Source organism: Nesoenas mayeri (genome assembly GCF_963082525.1).
Source record: "Nesoenas mayeri genome assembly, chromosome: 1".
NCBI lineage: Eukaryota > Metazoa > Chordata > Aves > Columbiformes > Columbidae > Nesoenas > Nesoenas mayeri.
In genome coordinates, this window is record NC_137541.1 from 75,571,927 (window position 1) to 75,595,023 (window position 23,097).

The following is a 23,097-nucleotide window of genomic DNA, read 5'->3' on the forward strand; positions in this document are numbered from 1 at the left end:
GGGGGAGCCGTTGTGCCAGCGGCGTAAGTGGCCGCGCGGGGGTCTCGCGGCCTCAGGGGTGGGCGGAGCGGGGGGGGCTTCGGCCGCTTCTCCCACCCCCGCGGGCGCCGGGCGCGGAGGCAGGAGCTGGGCCCCGCCCTCGCCGCGGAGCCGCCGGCAGAGGAAGCGAGTGGAGGGGCATGGAGGTCGCCGGGCCGGAGGCGCCCGCGCCCGACCCTGTCTAGGGCGCCCCGCGGGCCTCATTCCTCCTCCTCGGAGCGAGCCCGCGGCAGGGCCCGGGCACGGCGCGGAGCGGGACCGGGACTTCTGCAGCAGCGGAGGGGCCGGCCCAGGTAAGAGGCACTTCCCCTCCTCCCGCCTCGTAGACTGACCTCGTCCCCTCCGGACCCCGCCGGTCATTTGCGACCGTGCGTGCCTGCAGCTGAGGCACCAGCTCGGCCTCCACGGCCCCTCAGGCGTTTTGTGAGGCTGAAGGCAGGAGGCGAGTGCTTGGTCCGGGCTTGGCTTCTGCCGGAGGGCTGCAGTGTGCCCGTGCTGCTGCTGCTGCTGAGGGTAGCTGGGAAACCGGCCTCCCAGAGCGAGATGTTGCCTGTAGTCTGGCTTGGGTGAATATCCCCGGTTTTGTTTTGTTTTGCGGCTTGGTGTACTCTATAATTCAGCAGCATTTGCGTAGAGAAAATAGATTTCCATGCTAGAAACCTCATGGAAACGTCCAGAAGTTGCATGAGTTTGATATGAGGAGTGTATGGTCTAAGTAGCACTACTCCAAGATAAATTTTCTTATGTAGCTTGGGTCTCCAAGTCGTGGGGTCTGCCCTAACACAGGGATCTGACATTATAGTTGCTTCAAAAGTATTTATTTCGGTGATGCCCATAGGAGAGGGAAACTCAGTCTGTCGGTCCGAAACAGGAAAATGCACCACACTTCGTGCAGGTTTCTCAGGCATCACAACTGGAAAGAATGCAAGGAGTGCTCCTGAGTCTTGCTGGATAGGAAACATTTACATTATAATTTCAGGCTTGGTATGTCTGTAAGTGGGAGATCAAAGTACAGATGCACATATTGATTTAAAAATAGAAATGTGTACCTAGCAAAGTGAAGGCTGAAAATCTACTTAAAAGTCTGATGTTTATGCTACTTCCAGGTCTGTATAACCTAATAATGACTTATTTCTTTTCATGTTTCTTATTTCAAGAAATAAGCTTTAAATAGCAAGCAGTTTCTCTTTTTTTTTTTTTTTTTCTTAAAAGTTTCTCCTAAGTAGAAAAGCAGGGAGAGTAATACTATGCATCGTTGTTGCCTTTTCAACAATATACTTTCACACTTTCTGTATTTTTTTTCCTCCTGAGAAATATATGTTTCTGCTGATTAGAAATCTAGTGTACTTTATATATGATCTGGTAAGAGTTCTAGATGATGTTTGTTTCCATGTAAAGAGATTCATAAAATGGGAGTTTTTGTAGGTTTTTTTTAAAAAAGCTTAACACTTTTGTGGGAGCTGATGTGTGCAATATGTAATCTAAATAACATAAGAGGAAGCTTCGTTAAAACTTGCATATTCTAGTAAGATAACTTTATACCATAAAAATTGCACAGTAATCAGGTGATTTTTTTTTTCCTTGTACACTTTCCTTCTGATTTTAATATCTGTTTCTTTCAGGAAGAAAATGAAAATCTTTTCTGAGTCTCATAAAACTGTTTTTGTTGTGGATCACTGCCCATATATGGCAGAATCCTGTAGACAACATGTTGAATTCGATATGTTAGTAAAGAATCGGACCCAAGGAATTATACCTCTAGCACCTATATCGAAGTCACTATGGACCTGTTCAGTGGAATCATCCATGGAGTACTGTAGAATAATGTATGATATTTTCCCTTTCAAGAAACTGGTAAGTTATTATAGCTGTACTGCACATGATGCTTATAGTATAAGAGATATTTTCCCATTTTAATCAAGTTTTTAAATATCATTAGTTGTTGGTTAGATTAAAAGATAAAATATAATTTTTATTATAACAATTTAATTGTGCTGTTGATACACTTTATAGCTATTTAAGTTGGTTTGAATAGTGTATGAATCCCATTATGTATTTATTTTGGGGACTTTTCATTGTCTTAAGGCCACTTTGTAACTCAGTGCAAAACTTGAGGAGAGGTGCTTTAAGGTAACTTACAAATTTATTTTTGTGATCTTCTGAGCTATAAGTTTACAAAAGCTTGAGTGAGGCATTCCTTCAAATTGGATTTTGTTTCTAAACACACTTGGTAGTACTTCCTAAGGTTTTTGGTGCCAACTTTGAAGGAATTCTGGGCTTTAAGAAGAGGTAGGATCTCCCTGAAGCTACCAGTGTGAAAAAAAAGGAGCTTCCTGGCACACAGTTAGCTCCTTGTTTAGAAAAAGAAATGCCTGGTGGGTTCTGTAACATTGTATCATAAATTAGGGTAAATAAGCACTGTTTTTTTAGACCCTTTATCATTATTGAGTAAACCATTGTGCTGTGCCTCAAAAAAAGAACCCACAGGAGTTAAATAAGCTTATGACAGTGATACTGGCACAAAGTAGTGATGATGGAATATTGGCTGTGTCAGGGAGCAGCTGAGGCAGAGGCCAGGCACTAATTAACGCTGGTAGTTCAGTGATTTGGTGTGTGTCAACCACACTGCCTTGATGGATCCATGTCCTGTTTCTCAGGCAATGTATTTTTAATTTAAACTCGATGGTTCAGAGCATTTAATATACAGTCAAGTCCCATGATGGGATTATATCAAGTGTGGGCTTAGTGTATTTGAATCAGTTGGCTGACTCGGATCTTGAGTAGTATGTGAAACTGAGAGGGAAGGCGTGCTTCTTGACTTTTTTGTCATCTTTAGAATGTATTTTGCAATGTGATGTTTGTTAAATGTTGCTGGATATTTACCCCTGTGATCTACTGTGACAGTCTTTTAGAGAGTGATTTGTAATAATAAGCTATTCTACTGAAAATATTACCTGATTATTGAAACACTTCATAATATTCTGCAGTGCTAATGTGGTGAAGAAATTAATTTAGTGGTTCAAAAATATAAATAGAGTAAGAAGTTGTTAAGCATAATGTTATCAAAGGGGTAACTGGATATAGGAGGGTTGGATGCTATTTGTGTTTTTTTTGTCTTTTAGATGGGCTTGTCATTGCACATATCTGTATTAGAGGAAAGAGGTTTACTTCATGTTTGTTTGGATTGGGGGAAGTAGCCATAATGGCTGTTATCTGTATGATTGGCTGTTATCTTACACATCCTTTTTTGATCGTTTTAGGTGAATTTCATTGTGAGTGATTCTGGGGCTCATGTCTTGAATTCTTGGACTCAAGAAGATCAGAACTTGCAGGAGGTAGGCTTTCTAACCGTTGTATTGTAAGTCTAGTTTAATTGCGGAATAAATAGTAGCTGCTTACTATGTTCAGTACAAAATAACTAATTAAAATTTTGGTGGATCTGGTCTTGGAATTGTGTAACAGAATTTTAAGTAGTAGCCTGTGAGGCTGGGCTACTCTATAGGCAGCTTTACATAATTTAAAAGAATCTAGTAGCTTTCAGCATAAAGTCATATATTAGAATAAAAGTGTGTTGGTTTTTTTTTTTTCTCTTGTTTTGTTTCATACTGAATGGGCTTGTCCTCTGAAAAATTTGTGGAGCAACTGAACTTCAAAATTCTCAGAAAATAAAAGCACATGGTAACTGATAATGTTAGAATTTCTTTAAGATATTTGATATAACTTGCTATTATAGCCAGGCATTTTTCTGTAATAAATGAGAATATCATATTCTCAAGCTGTCACTGTTTATACTGCAGGGCAACAATAAACCGTGGCAGGTGCTCTTGTTAACTCTCCACCCTCCCCACTAAGGAAAGGTAATAGGAGGAAAGGGGAGAGTGACTTTCAAGTTGGAAAAGTTAAAAATGCTTTACTAATGCTACTAATAAATAGAGAAAATAATACAAAATATACAAAACCCATCTAGAATTTCCCCAGGTAGTGCAGCATCACTCCAGCAGCTACAGGGCAGGCACCTGGAAGTCCTGGGCTGGACTCCACAGTAAACCAGAATTGGATTCAGGGATGCAGGGTCTGGAACCAGGCCTTGGATCGCAGGGACAACAGGCAGGGTCCTCTTCAGATGCTGGCCGTGGTCGAAGAGAGCGAGACCCTTGTGATCTCCACTTTTATAGGGTGTATAACCTGTGTGGGGTGGAATACTCAGTTGGTCAATTTTAGTCACCTGTTCTGTCTGCCCCTCCTTGCAAATATGCCTCTCTCACTTATGGGACCCGCAAAGCTCATCAGTAACCTTGGCTGCCATAGCAATAAGTCAAAACCTCGGCCTCTTCTGCATACTCTTGCTACCACTATCAGCTCCAGAGCAGACAGTGTCTGAAAACACATGCAGCTAAATTCAGAAAATTGCAGTTACTTAGAAGAACTTAGCTGAAAGGAAAATTCACTAAAAGAGAGCTGCTCTTATTTTAAACAAAACCAGGACACAAGGCTTAGTAACAATTGATAAAGGAAATGCAAAGAATAGTTTAAGGCCAGGTGTTTTCCAGAAGGCTGGGAACATATAATGGTCTTTAATCGTTGTTTGGTTTGTTCCAACAATATTAATTTGCATGTGAAGTAACTGATAACTTTTCTCTTAGCTGATCATTTTCATAAATGGCTGGGAAGTAACTTTCAATAATAACTTATCTTTCTTTTTAACTAGTTGATGGCAGCATTAGCAGCTGTTGGGCCACCTAATCCTCGGGCGGATCCCGAGTGCTGCAGCATACTTCATGGTCTGGTTGCAGCAGTTGAAGCACTCTGTAAAATTACAGAATACCAGCATGAGGCTCGAACCATGCTCATGGAGAATGCGGAACGTGTTGGAAACAGGGGAAGAATAATCTGTATTACTAATGCAAAAAGGTATGTATGATAATGTACTTCTTCCATTTAAAAAAAAAGTTATTTCATCTATTTGTAGAAGTGTTTTCATTGATTGCCATAACTTAGTGCTCTAAGTAGCTAGCTATTTTGTGATGTGGATTTTTTCTTGTTGTGTGTTGGTGGTGTTTATTTGTTTTATTGGGTTTTGGTTGATGTTTTGGTTTGTTTTGGTTTGGTTTTTTTTTTTGGTAGGTCATTTCTTGCCTTATTAAGGCTTAATTTATGGAGGTCTGACAGTAACAACCCAAAATTTCCCACTTGATATAGGAGAGCATTTGGTGGCATGTTGCTTTGAACAGGAAGATCGATTATCCTGCCTTCAAAATATAACATTTTTTTTCTAGTGACAGTCATGTTCGGATGCTTGAGGATTGTGTTCAGGAAACCATTCATGAACATAACAAGCTTGCAGCTAATTCAGATCAGTGAGTATATCTTTTTACAAACGTAGTTTCTTTTATTCTGCATGTGCCAGTTATTCCTTTCTATGAAATATGAACGTATTTTTGTCACTTAAAACTTATTCAGATGAACTGTTTGAATGAATGCCTTTCTGAAGTACAAAGTGATAAACATATTTTTTACTTGGTGCTGCTATATAACCATTAGCTTTTCAGTATCATCCTTTACCCTCATAGGACAATATGTCTTTAGGTTGTTATCGTCTACATCTTGCTGCAAAGTGTGACACAACTGTGCCTTGTTGTATACTGTGTATTTGTAGTCAGTAACACATGTACATTGTTTTCTTGATAACACTGCGTTAATTTTACATTACTCTTTCTTTGACTAAAATAGCTAACTTCCTTGAAACTAGTTTTTAATTTCTAAATTATTGTGTTGCCTGACAGTTGAGATAAAGGAATCTCTTGAACGATAGGTTACATCTCCTCTAAGAAGTAATTTTTCCACCATATGTTTTGTCTAATTGAACAGTGAACTGTTTGACCCAGGGGCTGTGTGCTGCCTTGTAAAGTGTATAGTAGGCTGAGATACTATTCTTGGTTGCTCCTTAGGCGCTTATGTAGCAGGAGTCTCCTGTATTTACCAGCTGCAATTGCAGTTTCATACATATATGAAGGATGCTGCCCTAGGGAATTGGGTTCTAAGTCCACTGTAAAGACAGAAAAGTGGTGTCATACGTTCCTGTAGGTGGAGATGTGGAACAGTGTCTTGATCTCTCCATATTTCCGGCCACATTAGGAGATGTGTGTTATTTGGTTAGTTGCTTTCATTTTCACCAGAATCCCCTTATTAACGCCTGTGCACACACTGGGAGACACAAATCCTCTGTAGTGTCAATTTTCGGTTAAATGAAGCCAAACAGATTACACCAGTGAAGGATCTATTCCATTGATATGTCCAAACAGAAACACAGTGCTATAGCATCAGAAGAGTTAGGAACTATTATACTTTTTTAAAATTCTGGTAAAAATTTATTTTGTGCTTTTGCAAGTCATTTATGTACCCTACTTTCTGCAAAATGCTTTCAGAAATCATGTTATAGTACATCTTTCTGATGCTGTGTTCTGCAAATCAGATGAATCTTGGGAAAATTGGTCTAATTTCTAGGAGATGGTCTGCCACTCTGTAGGCTAAATAGAATGTATTTATTTTTTAAGTCTAATGCAGATTCAGAAATGTGAATTGGTCTTAATCCACACTTATCCAGTTGGTGAAGACAGCCTTGTTTCGGATCGTCCTAAAAAAGAGGTAAGGAACTTAAAATAAGAAAATCTATCCAAGGGTTAAGAACCATGTCAGACTCCAAATAGTGTAAATTAAGTATTCAGCAATAATGTTTTGACTCTCTGGTCCCTGGTGAAGTGTAGAAAAATATAGAGGTGATAATTCTTTGAAAAGTTGACAGCCTGCATGTTGCCATCTAAAGTGCTTGCTTTTTCTTGTTCTGTAGTCTTTGTGCACATCTGGTATGCCCCTTTTTTATTTCATTACTTAGATTTCTTGCATTAATAGTTCATGGTTCTTATTTTTTGTGGAGTAAGCCCCTTAATGCCATAGAATGATAGTCTTGGGTTTGATGTCTTTTTTGAGAAGGAAGTGCACATTTAACAACCTAACAGAAAACCATGAAATTCTTGGGGTGTTGAATGGGTTGAATAACTGTCCCACTATTCAAGCATATGCTGCTCGCTCAGACAAGCACTGTTTTCCCAAATGTTTGTTACTGAATGATGTGTGTATTGTTCAGCACTGTGTGTTCCATGTTATCCAGACTAACATGTTATTAGGTTGGTGCAATAGTAATTGCAGTTTTGGACCGTGAATTTTAAATCATTGTAACTAGGCTCAAACAAATCTTCATTAATCAAAATAGGAACTATTGCAATCAATACGTTTTTGCCAATGAGAAATAAGTTTGTTTATTCCTGTAGTGTAAAAATCCCTGCTTTGGGATTTGACAAACTGTTGGAAAGCATTTTATGCATGTTGGTTGTGAAAGTGTTTTCTGTGGAAAAAATTGTTGAGGTGCTTGAAGAAGCAGTAGTTGGTTGACAAGAGGTCAGGGGAATGTGGTGGATGAGGCAAAACTTTGTAGCCCAACTTGTTCAACTTTGGAAGTGTTGGTTATGTGATGTGTGGTTGGGCGTTGTCATGGAGAACAATTGGGCCGTTTCTGTTGACCAATGCTGACTGTAGGCATTGCAGTTTTTGGTACATCTCATTGATTTGCTGAGCAGACTTCTCAGATGGAACAGTTTCACCGGGATTCAGAAAGCTGTGGTGGATCAGACCACCAGACAGTGACAATGACATTTTTTTGGTGCTAGTTTGGCTTTGGGAAGTGCTTTGGAGGTTCTTCTCACTCCAGCAACTGAGCTGGTTGTTGCAAGTTGTCATATAAAATCCATTTTTCATTGTACGTCACAATCTGATTGAGAAATTATTTGTTGTTGTCACGTAGAATAAGAGGAGATGACGCTTCAAAAGGACAACTTTTTATTTTCTGTCAGCTCATGAGACACCCACTTACCGAGCTTACTCACCTTTCCAATTTGTTTCAAATGCTGAATGACTGTAGAATGGTCAACGCTGAGTTTTTTAGCAGCTTCTTGTTTAGTTGTAAGAGGATCAGCTTTGATGATTGCTCTCTATTGGTCATTGTCACCTTCCAATGGCCGGCCACTATGCTTCTCATCTTCAAGGCCCTTGTCTCCTTTGCGGAATATCTTGAACCACCGCGCAGTGTACGTTTGTTATAAGTTCCTGAGCCAAATGCGTTGTTGGTGTTGCAAGTTGTCTCTGCTGCTTTACAACCCATTTTGAACTCAAATAGGAAAATTGCTCGAATTTGCTTTTTGTCTAAGGTAATTTCCATAGTCTAAGATAAATACAAAATAAACAGCAAGTAATAAGTCAGAAAAAAAGAAAAGCAGCAAGAAAAGTGCATTAAAATGATGAATAACATAGGCACATTTGTTTAAGAATGTATTCCAGTATCAAATGGCAAATTTCAACAATGCAAAACCCACAATTAATTTTGCATCAACCTTTTTAGCATTTTTCAACCTTTTGCTTGAATGGTTTTCTCATGAAACCAAGATGAGCTTTTGTGTATAAATTCTGTTGTTCCAGTGTTAGCAAACAATGCCCTTTTAATGAAAAGCACCGGAAAGCATATCTTCTTCCAAATGAAATGGTAATGTAGGAATGAAGAACATGCTTGAAGTTCATCAAATACCCTACTTGTAAAGATTATTATACAAAAAGGTGAAAGGATGCTTATAAGAAATGATGTATTTAAATATCTTAGTTGTTTGGTAACAAAAGCATGTGTGCTCTGTTGGACTTGTGTGCTTAGTGGTGTTTTTTTGAAACCCAGTACATATAAAATATTCTGTAATATATTTGTTCTTCATCAGTCTGCACGGGTCAGTGTTTTCGTGTGTTGTCTGTAAGAAAGTGAAAAGACACAGGAAAAAAAAGTCTTAATCTTAACATGAAAGGCATCTGGTCCTGCATATTGTTTCATAAATAAAAAGGGTTATAATAGCTACCTTCCTGAGATTCTTTTCTACAAAATTCTTTTGTAGTTATACTAAAAATCTGAAATGTCAACAGAAGAAAATAATTTGACTACTACTTTCCTCTGTAAGACAATAATCTTTATCACTTGGGGTTTTTTTTGCTTCTTCCTTTGCCGTTTCTCATGGTGTGGGTTTTTTGGAAGGTGTTTTTCTCCCCAGTTTAATTTAGCAGTGTAAACATGCTTATTTTAGAGTTTCAAATGAATTATATTGCTGCATGATACTAGAGCCTAATCCATTTGTACTAAATACTCTGTGTCGATTTATTTTAGCTTTCACCTGTTTTAACCAGTGAAGTGCACAGTGTCCGTGCTGGGCGGCATCTGGCTACAAAACTGAATGTTTTAGTACAACAACACTTTGATCTGGCTTCAACCACGATAACTAACATTCCTATGAAGGTAATATTGTGTCAATAACTTTGTGTTAACTAGCTTGCATCACTTCTGGATTTGTTTGAAAACTTTTAATGTTTATTTTAATTGAATTTTCACATTGTTTTTCTCTCCACATCATATTTTCTGTTTTATTTTTGGTTTCTTTTTTTTTTTTTTTTATTAGCCCACATTCAATGTCTGTGACCAGGTTAGTAAAAATAAAGGGGGGAGAAAAAGTAAAGAAGGATCACAGAACAAAATGTTGTATTGCTGAGTCTCAATTTTTTATGTAGCAATACAAGTGTTATTTCAGTTCTGTTTGCATTATTTTATATAAATACAATCTTATTTACCTCAGATTACTTTGTCTGTGATTCTTTTGTCTTTTTTCTAGTTGTATTTAGATATTCCTGACCCTTGTGCATTATAGTGGCATAGTGAGTCTCTTTTTCCTCTGTTTCATTATCATGCCCACCCAACATAAAGGTGTTTGTAACTACTAGCTGATTTTTGACTAAAGATTTTCTGGTTTGAAGATCTGTAAGCCAAAAACAGGGGCACAGGGATTATACCTAGTTAAGAAAGATATTAAACATCCTCTATTCAAAGTTGGTTATGTCTGCATTTTTAATATTTTTTTAATTGCTAGTATGAAGGAAATAAGTGCAACTAAGAATTTTCAAATATTAAGTTTACAGTAATTTTCTGATCAAGCAGCAAGAGATGATTGAAACTGAAGCATCAGTATTCAAACAAACAGAAAGGGTAGGGACATATATACTTTCCCGATTAAAAAAAGAAAAAATAATGATACTGTCAATCGTTACTTGCATCTTTGAAAGCCAGCAATATTGTATGGATTTTATATGTTAAAACATGAAATTAAAACTTACTTTCACAGCTTTAATGAAACTTTGACATGGGTCATGACATAAATGTGACTTAAGTTTGCAAATACCTTGTCTGTAACTTTCTGACCTGTGTGATGCTGGTGCGCCTCTCCCTTCTGCCTTTATTGTTATAGTAATAGACTATGTTGGGTTCTCTGTGTTTATTTCTTTCTTTTTTTTTTTGTTTTTTTTTTTTTAACTTGGAATAAATTACCAAGGTTAGTGTTCTGTTTTTACTAGTCCTCTGCAGCTGTTTAAAGATGCAGTGTCCCCTTTACAAACATCCATACTGTAATTATAAACTTGCAGCTACAGGTATACTTTTTATATATCTTAAGTGCAAGAAAATGATATTGAGTGCTGAGTGTGGTTTTTTATTTGGATTCTTGAGATTTCTAGTTATAAAAAGTAATTGCCAATCTGTTCTGCAGTGATCATTTGTTGCTTTTTAGTAACTTGTAACTGCTGGTGGTATTCCATATGTCGTAGGCTTCCATAACTTCACTGATTTAAATAAAAATAGTTAAGCCTAATTTTTACTTATATTTTACACTATGCACAGTCATAACATTTGTATAAAGAAGGGTTTCAAAAAAGGGGGAAAAAAAAGATGAAAAGCAGATGGCTGCATCTTTAAACAGGTAAGAGAGGAAACAGTTTCCTCAACATTGCAATCCTGTTGTTGTCTGATGCACTTTGGAGACATTTTGTTTTCTTTTCTGTGAAAAGTAAATGTAGAATCATTAATTTATAAAAACAGTGACCTCTAGCTAAAATAATTGTATTTATTCTTTCTACCTTTCTATTTTAAAGGAAGAACAACATGCTAACACATCAGCCAACTATGATGTGGAACTTCTTCATCACAAAGAGGCACACGTTGACTTTTTAAAGAGTGGTAAGTAGAAACAGTCCTCTGAAAGTGGCCTTTGATCAGCCTGCTGGAAATACTCACAAAGAAGGATTGCGAGCTTCAAATTGATGTAAATTTCAGGCATGGTTAACATGTTTTCAATTACTCCTTACAACTCAAGAACTTGATTTGTAATGTTGGCATTGGAGTTTTAATCATTATTGGTGTATTTTAATATAGTAATATGAATATAATAATAAAAAAGCAGGTCAAAGTCATCAGGCAGGGTTTCACGTATGTTCAGGATATTTGTGTGAGATTTGAGGGGCATATACACTTTTTATTGAGATATTAAAAATAGATGAGAAACGAGATGTGTAGTGATTTTACAAAATGAAGTACCTTTTGTGGGTATTTGTGGAAAATTTTTCCTTGCACAATTGAGCTTTTTATATGTCTGTTAAGTAATAATAACTGGCATCACTCAAATCCCATAGGCCTGTTTATGACAGTAATTGCTGTGGAAAAGACAATAGTTATTTGGATTTTGAACTTTCTTGTTGTGTTTGAAACACCTAGTATCTTTTTTTTTTCTTTTGTAAATTTGGAATTATTGCCTTATATTGCTCTGAGGTGAATAAGTCAACTGAGGCTAGAAAAACACAACAGTAAGCCTTATGCAAAACTGTTTTGTTGAGGAAACAGTATTTGATGTAAAATTTTGTCAATAGGTCAGGGCAAAATTTCTGTATTAGTAGAATTAAAAGCAAAGCCAAGCAGTGAAAAACCCCACTGCCTGTGCCAGTCTGTTATGGGATGCTTAGACTGTATGCCTTTTAAGTGCTGAAGTCTCGTTTGAAGCTCTAACATTTGTTAAGGGTTCTGATTTCTGTGGAAAAATAAAAAAGATACTGTCTTAAAGTCTTAAGCATTTTAAAAGAAAAAAGTTGCCTGTTATACATAAACCAGAACCTATCTATAATATTCTAAATGCCGAGTCAAACATATGGAACATACTCTGGAGCTGCAGTATTTTGTTTGCTGAATTGGTTTTTAAAGTATCTACAACAGCTACTGATTTTAAAAGGTTATTTTTTCAACTGCCACTGCCAATAACTTTTTTTGCTTTGGTTAGATGTCCAGCTTTTAAAAATTTAATTACATTTTGTATATGTTCATGTTATAAACGTTTTGTATCTTAAAAGTTTTGAGGTTTTTTCTGTAATAAAGAAAATATGGTTGACCGTGTTATGACATTTTTTCCGATTTTATAGGTGATAACCACGCAGGTGGCAATAGCAGGGATGGCACATTTAAAGAAACTGTAACATTAAAATGGTGTACTCCTCGAACAAACAGTGTGGGTAGGTAACACGGTCTTTTACAAAACTGATATTCTAGCTTGAGTTGAACACTGTTCTCTCTGTACACTGGCAGGAATCTGAACAGAGAGGTAATTTGCTTCTTGTTAATGCTGATTTTACCTCTTGCTCTATAATCCTTGCCACTGACTGCACATTGCTTTACTAATGGTCATACGATGCTCTTCTGACCCTGGTTAATCAGTGGTTTATGTAAGAAGTGAGAAGGGTAGTAATGTTTTTCTCAGTGGCTTTTTTCAGTCTCCTCTTAAGCATCACAAAGCTATTCAGTAATTATTTGCCCCTCACACAGGGCCATGTGTACCTTGTCAGTTCCACAGTGATGGTCTCTTAACACAGCAGCTTTGAGACATTGAATCCGATTTAGTTTTAATTCTTTCTTCCAAGGGGCAGGAGGAAGAATCCAAGTACTGTCTTTAGTGTAATCTTTGGGGTGCTAAGTAAAAAGCTTCGTAAGGAAATTAAATGTATGCAATGATACTATCAGTAGAATAATCCTCTATATTAACTCTCAAATCTGAGTAAGGGAGAGATCTTTACCCAAGTCTGAATAAAGGAGAAAAAGACCGGAAGGGCTTGGGCTAATGTGGGAACCACGTGACCATTCAGCTTATGCACCCTGTAGACTGTCAGTAACATATGTTGACTCTTTGAGCCAGCAGGTCAAGAATATAGATAAGAGAAATAAGAGGTTGACTCTGCAGCAGCAAAATAATTCAGGAGATAAACAACTGGAGGTCCTTCTGGAAATGGGGCTTGGGAATGAAATAGATTCTTGGAGTTGGGGGTACTGGAACAATTATGAGGAGGTGGTAAAAGAAGCAGACTTCTGGATTGAGAGACAGTTCTGCTGATTGTGGAATAGCCTCCTCCCCTTCCTTTCTTTTATTGTTGTGGGTTGTTTTTTCTGTGTGTGGAACTACACTCTCAACTTTTCTACTCATTTGTTTTTCAGAATTACACTATTGCACTGGAGCATACAGAATTTCACCAGTAGATGTAAATAGCAGACCTTCTTCATGCCTTACTAACTTTCTCCTTAATGGTAAATTTGTGTCCTTGGCTACTTATTTAATGTTTTAATTGTTAGCATTGTGAATAGAGCACTTACCATGTTTTGGTTTGTGTAGTAAATGTCTATATACTGTGAAAATGTCAACCTTCTTTTAACATATCATATAAATAAGAGAATAAAGGTACTAAATGTGCTCAAAGGCAAATGGCATGTTTTGAAACTTGAAGATGGGAGGAAAGACATAAAGAAGGAGCAAGTAATGAATTTTGGTAGTTCTTTTCTGAATCCAAATGTTGAATACTTTTCACTTTATCCTATTTAGTAGGAAATACCACTTTCAGGAGGTGATAGTGCACTTGATCACAATGCTTGCTTTATTGCAAAATATTAGCATTTTATGACTCTACCTGACTTAGCAGATGCTGGGCAGGCTCAGAAAGCTCATTTAACTGTTTTATGACCATGTATGTTGGTCAATTGAAGCAGACATGCCCATGTGCACTGGGACTGGTCAAAAAGCAGGTTAGATTTAGTTATTTTTTGCTTATCTGCAAAATCTTGCCCATTGCCCTGAATAATCCTGCTGTAAGAGGCTGCCATTTAAATACACGTTGGAAAGGTAAACCAAAGTTGTTTCTTCGAAACAAGTAATATGTAGTCAATGTTATTTACATGTGGGGTTTTTTTTAGTTTGCAAACAGAATTGCATTACAAATATCTTTTTAATGTGGTGGTTTTTTTAGTCAAGTTATTTGAATGTCTAAATAAGTGTGCAGTGGTTTTATTGAACACTATATTGCTATGTAATTTTGTCTACAGATTCTGTACTGAAAAGTACTTCAATAAAAATAGTTAGAACCAAAATTAACAGCATGTTGCGGATAACCACTCTCTTCTGATCTTCCGGTTTTGCTTCCTCATATGCCTAGTATATTTTACTGAAAATAAGACAAAGGCAGTTTTATTTCTCTCTTAACAATTATATCCATTTCAAGCATTAACAAATAGTACCAACTGATACCTTTATACTCAAGTAGGTTATTTTCTTAGTTTTTAGAAGTTGCTTTTAATGAGAGTTTTTGCAGTAGGGCCAAATAAGTTTAATGTACAACGTACTCTATAATAATTTAAATTAGCAAACTGCCCTTACACATTATACTGTTTTAATATCTTATATAGATGTATTTTTCCTAAGAATAATGTTCTACAGAGACAGTGATTTTTTTTTTTTTTGGCCCAGGAGAGAGCCTTTTTGATTAGTCTGTGTAAAATGTAGCAGCATATGACACTATGTTCTGTATAAAGACAGGAGTAAACACTCAAGGGAGATAGTTCTTTCTTGTTCATCTAGGTGAAAACACAGCTTTGGTGGATTCAGTGTCTTTACTGGCTAGGTAAAAACCTGTACTGTATATGTAGTTTTTAATTTAAAAATGCAGCACACAGTAGCTAATGAAACTGATCTCATTTCAAACAGGTCGTTCTGTTTTATTGGAACAGCCACGCAAATCTGGCTCTAAAGTAATTAGTCACATGCTCAGCAGTCATGGAGGAGAAATTTTTCTGCATGTGTTAAGCAGCTCACGATCAATTCTAGAAGATCCCCCGTCAATTAGTGAAGGGTGTGGTGGAAGAGTCACTGACTACCGCATCACAGTAAGATTATTTTCCTTTTGTATCTGGGCTTGTTTGTTTGGGTTTGGGTTTTTTGTTTGTTTTTTAAGTTCTTGCTTATCTCAAGATCACAAGACATGTAGTGCAATGAATGTGTGAAGGAAATGTTGGTATGTTTTCTGGAGAACTGGAGTGGATTGCATGGTCAAACTCTCTTTTTTGTGCTACTGAGATGTATTTAGTACAAAGTAGTACATCTGCTTATTGTTATGCCTGCTTCATAGAAGCCTTTCTATGTCAGGGAAGTACTTGTATCCTTATGCACTATATGAGTATTTAAAGCTTGTTCTGATTATAGAGTAACATTTTTCTTGGCAAGATTTGTCTGTGGGCTTGGAGGCACATAGGACTATATTCTGCTTATTGTCAGAAGGATAGATTGCATGTGAATGGTTTATACAATAGATAGAAGAGATGAAGTTGTCAGCTTTGAAACTTGGATGTCGAGCAGACAATCAGTTGCCATTCATTTTGGCTTTTTTCCTTTATTTTTTTCAACACAACCTGGGTATCTGTTGTAAACAAGCAGAAGTAGCTTCCAGAACAACATAATAGAACTCTTACCACAGTACATGAAATACTTCGCAGATCCAGAAGGCCTTCTCATCGAGAACCTTGCATCAGTTTTTAACCCATATTTTTATACAACTGTTTTTATGTTCACCCTGAAAGATAGAAACAGGGCTCTGGTTGTTAGGGTCAGATTTAACAGTGGGGATGGTACATGGTTAGTGATAAGCAAAACCATGCTGTTTCACCCGTTCAGTGAAAGCTACTGTGTTAGAGAAATGCCTAATTGTATCTTGTTTGGTTATCATTAGGATTTTGGTGAATTTATGAGGGAAAACCGATTAACTCCTTTTCTAGAGCCCAGATATAAGATCGATGGAAGTCTTGAAATTCCATTGGAACGTGCAAAAGATCAGTTAGAGAAACATACTCGTTACTGGCCCATGATTATTTCTCAGACTACCATCTTCAACATGCAAGCTGTAAGTAACCTGGGGTTTGTAATCACTTATTCTGTTCTAGATTAAGTTTCACCTTGCCACTTGATGGAATATTAACTCTATGATAAATCACTTGCCACAAATCAGTTTATTTTCAGCTTTATTTTCACTGAAGTATTCTGTATTTAATGTTATTGGAATGCTATCTAAATATGGTAAAATATTGAACCTGACAGCTACAGTGCTGTTAGGTAATAAAAACATGCATCTGCTTGGGATTTAGGATAAGAGAGCAGTTTTTGTTGTGTATTGTTCTTTAGTTCCACTGCCTTTAATTTCTTCTTGATGTTTCTCTCCTGTGACACACACAGATTTTCTTGTTGACTTTTCTTTTGTCTTACAGGTAGTGCCATTAGCCAGTGTGATTGTAAAAGAAGCAATGACTGATGAGGATGTTCTGAACTGTCAAAAAACAATATACAATTTGGTAGACATGGAGAGGAAAAATGATCCGCTGCCAATTTCAACAGTTGGTACCAGAGGAAAGGGTCCAAAAAGGTTACAAGCATGTCTCTTTTTGTTGATGTTGGACTTTTTCAGAAATGTTTGATTGACATTGTTTTTGTACTAAATTTTTAAAATTTGGCCAAAGGTAATAGGTAGTAAACTGAATGCTTTAAGTACACAAAGCAAATGACTGTGAATGCTTCCCCTGCATCATTTAGGGGCTATCACAATACTGATAATTCCTGTATGCTAGGGAAAAAAAATTCCTAATTTTATTACCCAAGTATTGTGAGTGTTAAAAAACATGAATGCAAAGATAGCCATCAAGAAAGGTAAGAGACTGATACAAGCTAGGACAAAGAAAGTAGAGCATCTTCAAATTAATAAAAAGAGTCTTAAGCATCATAAGTGAACAATGCCTTTAAAATTGGGTTACGTTAGAATAGTGGAATCCTTTTGAAACAGTTATTTAAAATATGGGCTACTCCTTTAAACCAGTGTATAATGTCCCGATGTCTCAATGTGATGTGTACATTTTTACTTCCAAGTATTGGCTGAAACAGAATTCAGCTACAGAATATTTATCCACATGACTGGAAGTTACTTACAGCAGCATGGTACTTTCTAAATTTTTTAATCCAAATAATTAAATAGTAATTAATTTGCATGTCAGTACATATGTGGCCCTCTGCGTATCCTGACATTGCATAGTTAGCAAACAACCTGAGAGGATTCAGAAATGCCTTTTGGCAGTGAGACCTTGTGGAAGTTAAGAGTTGTATTTCAGCAGACATGGTCTGTTTAAATTTAAACTTAACTCTTTGGACATTAATTGGGAAATGTTACGTGCAATGTGGTTTCAGTTTTCAAGGATGAGTAATCTGAGATGGATAGACACTCCAGTACAAGAAGACAGAAAATCTATTCAGAGTTATTTTTGGGTTTGATGGTTTGGTTTATTTTCTTTTTTTGGTTTCTTAAGGTCTGGTTTTTAACCTTAATTTATTAAATGGTTTAATGATCTAAATAATCCTGTATGCAATATCTCTTCTTCTGCCCTTGCTTAGAGATGAACAGTACCGGATCATGTGGAATGAATTGGAGACCCTTGTACGAGCACACATAAACAATTCTGATAAACACCAGCGAGTCTTAGAATGTTTGATGGCTTGCAGGAGCAAACCCCCAGAAGAAGAGGAGCGCAAGAAACGAGGTAGAAAGAGAGAAGACAAAGAAGACAAGTCAGAGAAGTTGGGCAAAGATTATGAATCAGATAAGCCATGGCAAGAATCAGAAAGGTGAATTTCTAAAGTGAAATAAAACTGTAGCATAGTAATTTTTGTCCGGTCCTACATCAAAGAGAAGAGGTATTGTGGTGAAACAGTTGCAGTTTTCAGTTTGATGCATTGATGTTTGTAACCTTGCCTTACTGCCAGTGAGTGAGGATCTCAGGGGTGTTTTTTTGATCAGTCACTGTTACCAAGCTTGGGAAGTGGGCGTCTTAGTATGGTGCCTGCTTATCAGACTTTTCAAATTAACAGATTTTACAAGCAGTATGGCTCTTGGACAAGTTGTTGACCACTTAGCAGGGCTTTGCAGCTTGAGGAGTCACTGCTGTTGGCTTTTATTGTAACCCCACCACCTCTTAGATGGTAAACTACTTCACAAAAATATAAAGCATGACTGAAAACTGTGGACAGGCAGGTTTTTTCTGTTGAGCTTTAATTAGTTTAGTGTTCAAGTTGTTAAACAATCCACATTGATTTGGCGCTTCTCTTTAGTTGAACGTTGGGATTGATTGTCCATAGACCTGCTGTCTCTGTAGTTCATGTTGTTATTGTGACTTGTCTAAGTGGTAAGCATCTGTCAGTCTCTCTTATCTCTTTCAAACTATATTCTAAAGAGATTAAAAAACCCTCATGGTAGTAAGCTTAATTTGCATATGTTTTATGCATGCTACAATCATTTAGGAGGACCTTTTCACCTACACTGTTGTTGGCATTTGTTATAAAATAAGTCTGAATTCACAAAGAAAGAAAATAGGAAATCGTGTGGTATTTTTGTATATTCTATGTTACTTTGTCATTCCTTCAAAATACAGAATGATCACGTCTCAACAACTACAATATAAGTACTGCTAACTGACTTAAGTGAAATTATATTTTAAGATACTTCCCTTTACTTAAGACTTTATCTAGAGGATTATTTGGGTAGTCTTCCATATTGTTTTTCACCTGTTCGAAGGGGTCAAAATACATTTTCTTGTGATACAGGTTGTGTATAACTTTGAGAAGTGCAGAATAGTATTAAGAATATGTGGTGCTTTAGCATATTTTGCTTCATTGTTTTCCTTCCCTCTCAATAAGGTTAAAAGGTCTTTTGGATCGTGAAAAGGAAGAACTAGCAGAAGCTGAAGTTATCAAAGATTCCCCTGATTCTCCTGAGCCACCCAACAAAAAGCCTCTTATTACAATGGATGAAATGCCCACAGTTGAAAAGGCAAAAGGTAAACCAGAAGAATTGCAACAGATATATATTTTAAGGATAGAAGTTGTTGTATCAGTCTGTATTTTCTACAGCAGTGAATTCAGTCTTCTTGCAGTTAATCCTAAGTCAGTGAGACTTTCTAATTAAACAGTCAGTGTTGAGAAATTCTTGATAAATATGTTAACCTGGACACTTCTATGTAAAAAGAGAGACAGCAAGATACTGTTTGGATCTACTGATAGGCACTTGGGTTGACAGAGGATTGAACAGATTTCTGCTGTTGTGGGGTGAGCTACTGTGTCAGAAATGCTATTTAAGGACAGGTATCAGAAATCACTGTCTCCTGCTGACTAATAAATATAAACATGCTTAAGCGGTCTAATTGTTGGAAGAGGCAGTTCTCACTGACTTTTCTTCCTTGAGAGCTGTTATCTGTTGCAGTGGCTGAGCTGATGTTCAGATTCTGGATTTGAAGCAGAGTCAATCTCACTTGAAGCAACTACTCAGCCACTATCACTTTGCATGTGTCATATTCATTTAGCCTCTATTACAAGGTTGCTTAATATTAGTGGTTTTAATATGTTCTACAGCCATAGTCTGTAATTTCTTTTGAGCCCTTATAATGATATAATGTTTAAGAATTCAGACTTAGACTCTTTTTACTTGCAATTTTAGGGCCAATGTCCTTGCTGTCTTTATGGAGCAACAGGATTAATACTGCCAACTCTAGGAAACACCAGGAATTTATTGGTCGTTTGAACTCTGTCAACAATAAAGCTGAGTTATATCAACATCTGAAAGAAGAAAATGGGTTTGTATCAGTAAACACATCACTACAAACATTTTAGCAGTAGTCAGCATGCAGTATGGAGGAATACTTCAGTTACAGCATTGAGAAGACATCTTACTCTTTTGAGAATTAAAATGTATAAATACTTTCCTTTGTCTCAGTATTGATGGAGAACTATAGCAGTGTTTGCTTTTCATTTGTTTGCATCTGTGCTGAGCAAGGCTGATAAATGGTCTTCCCTGTGCCTTCACGATTGGCCCTATAAGCAAAACACTTAAAACTTCAGGGGGTTAAATAGTAGCTAAATTGAGATTTATTGTGCCAGTCTGTTGTTTGCTTTAGCTTCCAAAGGAATAACTAATATAAAAGAATATTGCCGATAACAGTGGTTGAATCTAATGGCATGCTGTAATGAAGCTGATAAATTAGTCTGTGTTCTACCAAAAAATTACTCAAAAACCAAACCAACCTCCTCTTAAGTAAATAATATGTTGGTAGTCAGTGAGGAGCATAAGAACGGTGAAAATGGAGACCTTGAAAGAAACTGCTAAAGCTTAAATTTTAGAAATAGATTTTCAGTAGTCACATAAATACGGAGGTTGATAATAGATGGCTCTTTGCAGTTGTTGCTGGGAAGTTTCTTTTCAGGAATCTTTCCTGTATGTACTGATGGCTGCTTAAAGAATTATCTTTTAAGAGGAGATAAGATTGTGTATGTTGGGGGCAGGGAGAGACAGGATGGTTAGTGAAATAAAAAATATTTAAGTCTGATTTTTTTTTTTTTTTCTTAATCTGTTGATTGTATTTCCAAATACAAACCTTACCAATTGTTGTCTTGCATTTCAGAATGGAAACAACGGAAAATGGAAAAGCAGGCCGGCAGTGACAATTCGTTTGGTTTCTATGGACAAAACTTGGCTGAATTGCAAAAATATTTAATGCTGGAATTGATGTTGGTACCATTTCAGTACAGTTGTATAGCTCTGTTTTGATTGGGTTTTACATTTTTCTATTCTTATTTTTGCTATGAAATACAAAATCTGCAAATCACATTAAATGAATAGTGTGCAAATAGGAGCTGTCCTGAAGTATTTTACAATTGTGTTTTTAGGATGAAGAAAACCCGTGCTGCCATGGACTAAATCAAGTCATCAAAAATGTTAGGCAGAGTTTGAAGTCCTTTTCCATAAGTATTGTTTAATATTTCAAAATCAGTGATGATGTTAAAAAAAAACCCCTCAAGTTATTGAGAATTAACTGATAATATTGTTAATTTTGGTTCATGAATACTTTGAATGAAACTTCCTCAGGAGTCTAGAATTATGAAAAGACTGCACACTGAGTACCTAGTCACTGAGAAAATGCCAGTCTTGGTTTTCATCTAAGGGGTTGGGGAGTGAGTGATTTTACAGAAGAAAGTTGTTGGTTTAAGGACTTTTATAAATTGACTAGAAATGGTCTTTAGAAAACAAAGCCTTTCAGGTTGTTATGCTGGAATTAAGTCTGTCTTTGTAAGCAAAAGCAAAATAAATTTTTTGCTAATCATTCAATTATTTTTTTATGAAATATGCCCTCTAGGACGTCTCTGGTTTTAGGTCTAAGCTTTTTGAATTTCATGTGGAGACATTCTGAGTATCGATGGCTGTGAAATGACGAAGTAGATGATCTGTCTTCAGTGTTCTTGAGTAGAGCATCTTTTTCTTGTAATGGAGAATAGAATTCTCACCCAGTGTCTGTGGGTAGTCTAATCCCTTTTAACATTTTACCTTGGCTTCCAAGTGGGCCAACTTGAGTGTGCAAAGAAAAGATAAATAGCTAAGCTATCCAAGTGTATCAGCCTTCCTAGGATCTGCATTATTCCAGATTGTATAAGCAACTGAAGGTCTCACAGATTTCATATGTTATAGTTTAAGTTGATTTAAGACACATCTTTGTGAGCTTCTCTGAAACTAAATATATTCACATTTCTTCACCTGAAACTTTAAATATCATAGTTTGTGGTGACTAGATCTGGACACAAATGTCATGCAAGTATTCTTCACTTACATAGCTGAAGAAAGGACTCATCTGCCTATGTTAAAATACCATGTGTAGTTTCAAGGTGATTATTTAGCTACTGTGATGTAGATGTGTTTTCCATAACATTATTTTAGAACCGTTTTTACAGAGCGATTAAAGAGTACTTGCATGATATTTTTTATCGTACTCAACATTATGTAGCTTTTACAGAAGCAATGCATTTTTGAGTCCTAAATTCTGAAGACTTTTATTTTCACTACCTAACTGAAAAACAGGATGCGCTGCATCACCACATCTCTTGATAGCCCATCTGAAATGTTCTGATGGAGAAAACTACCATGGATTTATTTTTTTCTCTTATGTTCCTGGTTTTTTCTTTGTTTTCGGATTGTTTCTTTTTTTTTGTTGTTGGTTTGGTTTGGGGGTTTGTGTGTGTGGTTTTCAGTGGGTTTTTTTGTTGGTTTGGTTTGGGGTTTTTTTGTGTGGGTTTTTTAAATGAGATTGTACTGTATATCAGTCTGGCTATTTTGTTTACTAAAGGAGTTTTAAAGTCTGTAAACGAAGAAACATGTAAATGTCAGTTTTCTGAAATTTGTTGCTAATCTAGAGAAGCAGAACTGAAAAGCTTAACCTGTGCCTTGGGAATTGCATGTGTTGCACCTTCTGATACGCCATTAATATTTAACTGCAATCCTTAAATATGCACAGGGATTAAATACCTTACTAGAGGAAAAGAAAAATTCTGCACCTGCTATTAAAATATGTATTTGTTTAGCTTGTTTACTGACTACATTTTCCACTTCTGGAACATCTGCCAGGTAAGTGATTAAATGAATGGGGCCTGATTCTCCAAGGTGATTGACTGTTGGCCTGTATTCTAAGTATTTGAATAGCCTTACTGAGACATGAGATGCTACAAGGGCTGATGTTTCCTGCAGCAATCCTTTAGATTTAGATTTTGCCGCTCTTAAGTCTAGATGATTGACTGCAGTGAATTTCTTCTGCTTTGTTGACCTTTACATCAAACTTTAGAGCTGGATGGCTTCTGGAAAGCATTGAAGTAGTCATATAGAGGAATTTGTGTTTATCCAAAAAGTTACTCAACAATGTAAACCCAGACAGGTGCTACCAGT

The 23,097-nt window shown here is 36.7% G+C and overlaps 1 protein-coding gene across 3 annotated transcripts; it reads left to right on the forward strand.

The window, feature by feature from the left end:
* The first annotated feature begins 52 nt into the window (after positions 1-52).
* INTS13 (integrator complex subunit 13) lies at positions 53-22,703 on the forward strand. 3 transcript variants are annotated; one of them, XM_080358761.1, is made up of 17 exons: positions 53-332; positions 1,662-1,893; positions 3,300-3,374; positions 4,748-4,950; positions 5,316-5,396; positions 6,594-6,684; positions 9,293-9,421; positions 11,101-11,185; positions 12,415-12,504; positions 13,478-13,567; positions 15,015-15,193; positions 16,033-16,203; positions 16,565-16,719; positions 17,736-17,966; positions 19,035-19,174; positions 19,831-19,966; positions 20,792-22,703. In XM_080358761.1, the coding sequence occupies exons 2-17, from the start codon at positions 1,669-1,671 to the stop codon at positions 20,829-20,831; spliced, it is 2,121 nt and encodes a 706-aa protein (XP_080214887.1). In that variant the 5' UTR covers positions 53-332; positions 1,662-1,668; the 3' UTR covers positions 20,832-22,703. The 3 variants fall into 3 exon arrangements, with proteins under 3 accessions (XP_080214887.1, XP_080214885.1, XP_080214886.1); XM_080358759.1 differs by having other exon boundaries at positions 224-332; positions 1,019-1,893; XM_080358760.1 differs by lacking the exons at positions 53-332; positions 1,662-1,893 and having other exon boundaries at positions 3,232-3,717.
* Positions 22,704-23,097: the final 394 nt, after the last annotated feature.

What these genes read in the sequence shown, in the direction of transcription:
- INTS13 (XM_080358761.1), top strand. Translation starts at nt 1,669, where the DNA reads ATGAAAATCTTTTCTGAGTCTCATAAAACTGTTTTTGTTGTGGATCAC. An exon ending in AAGATCAGAACTTGCAGGAG is followed by an intron (nt 3,375 to 4,747) that starts GTAGGCTTTCTA and finishes CTTTTTAACTAG; the next exon opens with TTGATGGCAGCATTAGCAGC. An exon ending in TGTATTACTAATGCAAAAAG is followed by an intron (nt 4,951 to 5,315) that starts GTATGTATGATA and finishes TTTTTTTTCTAG; the next exon opens with TGACAGTCATGTTCGGATGC.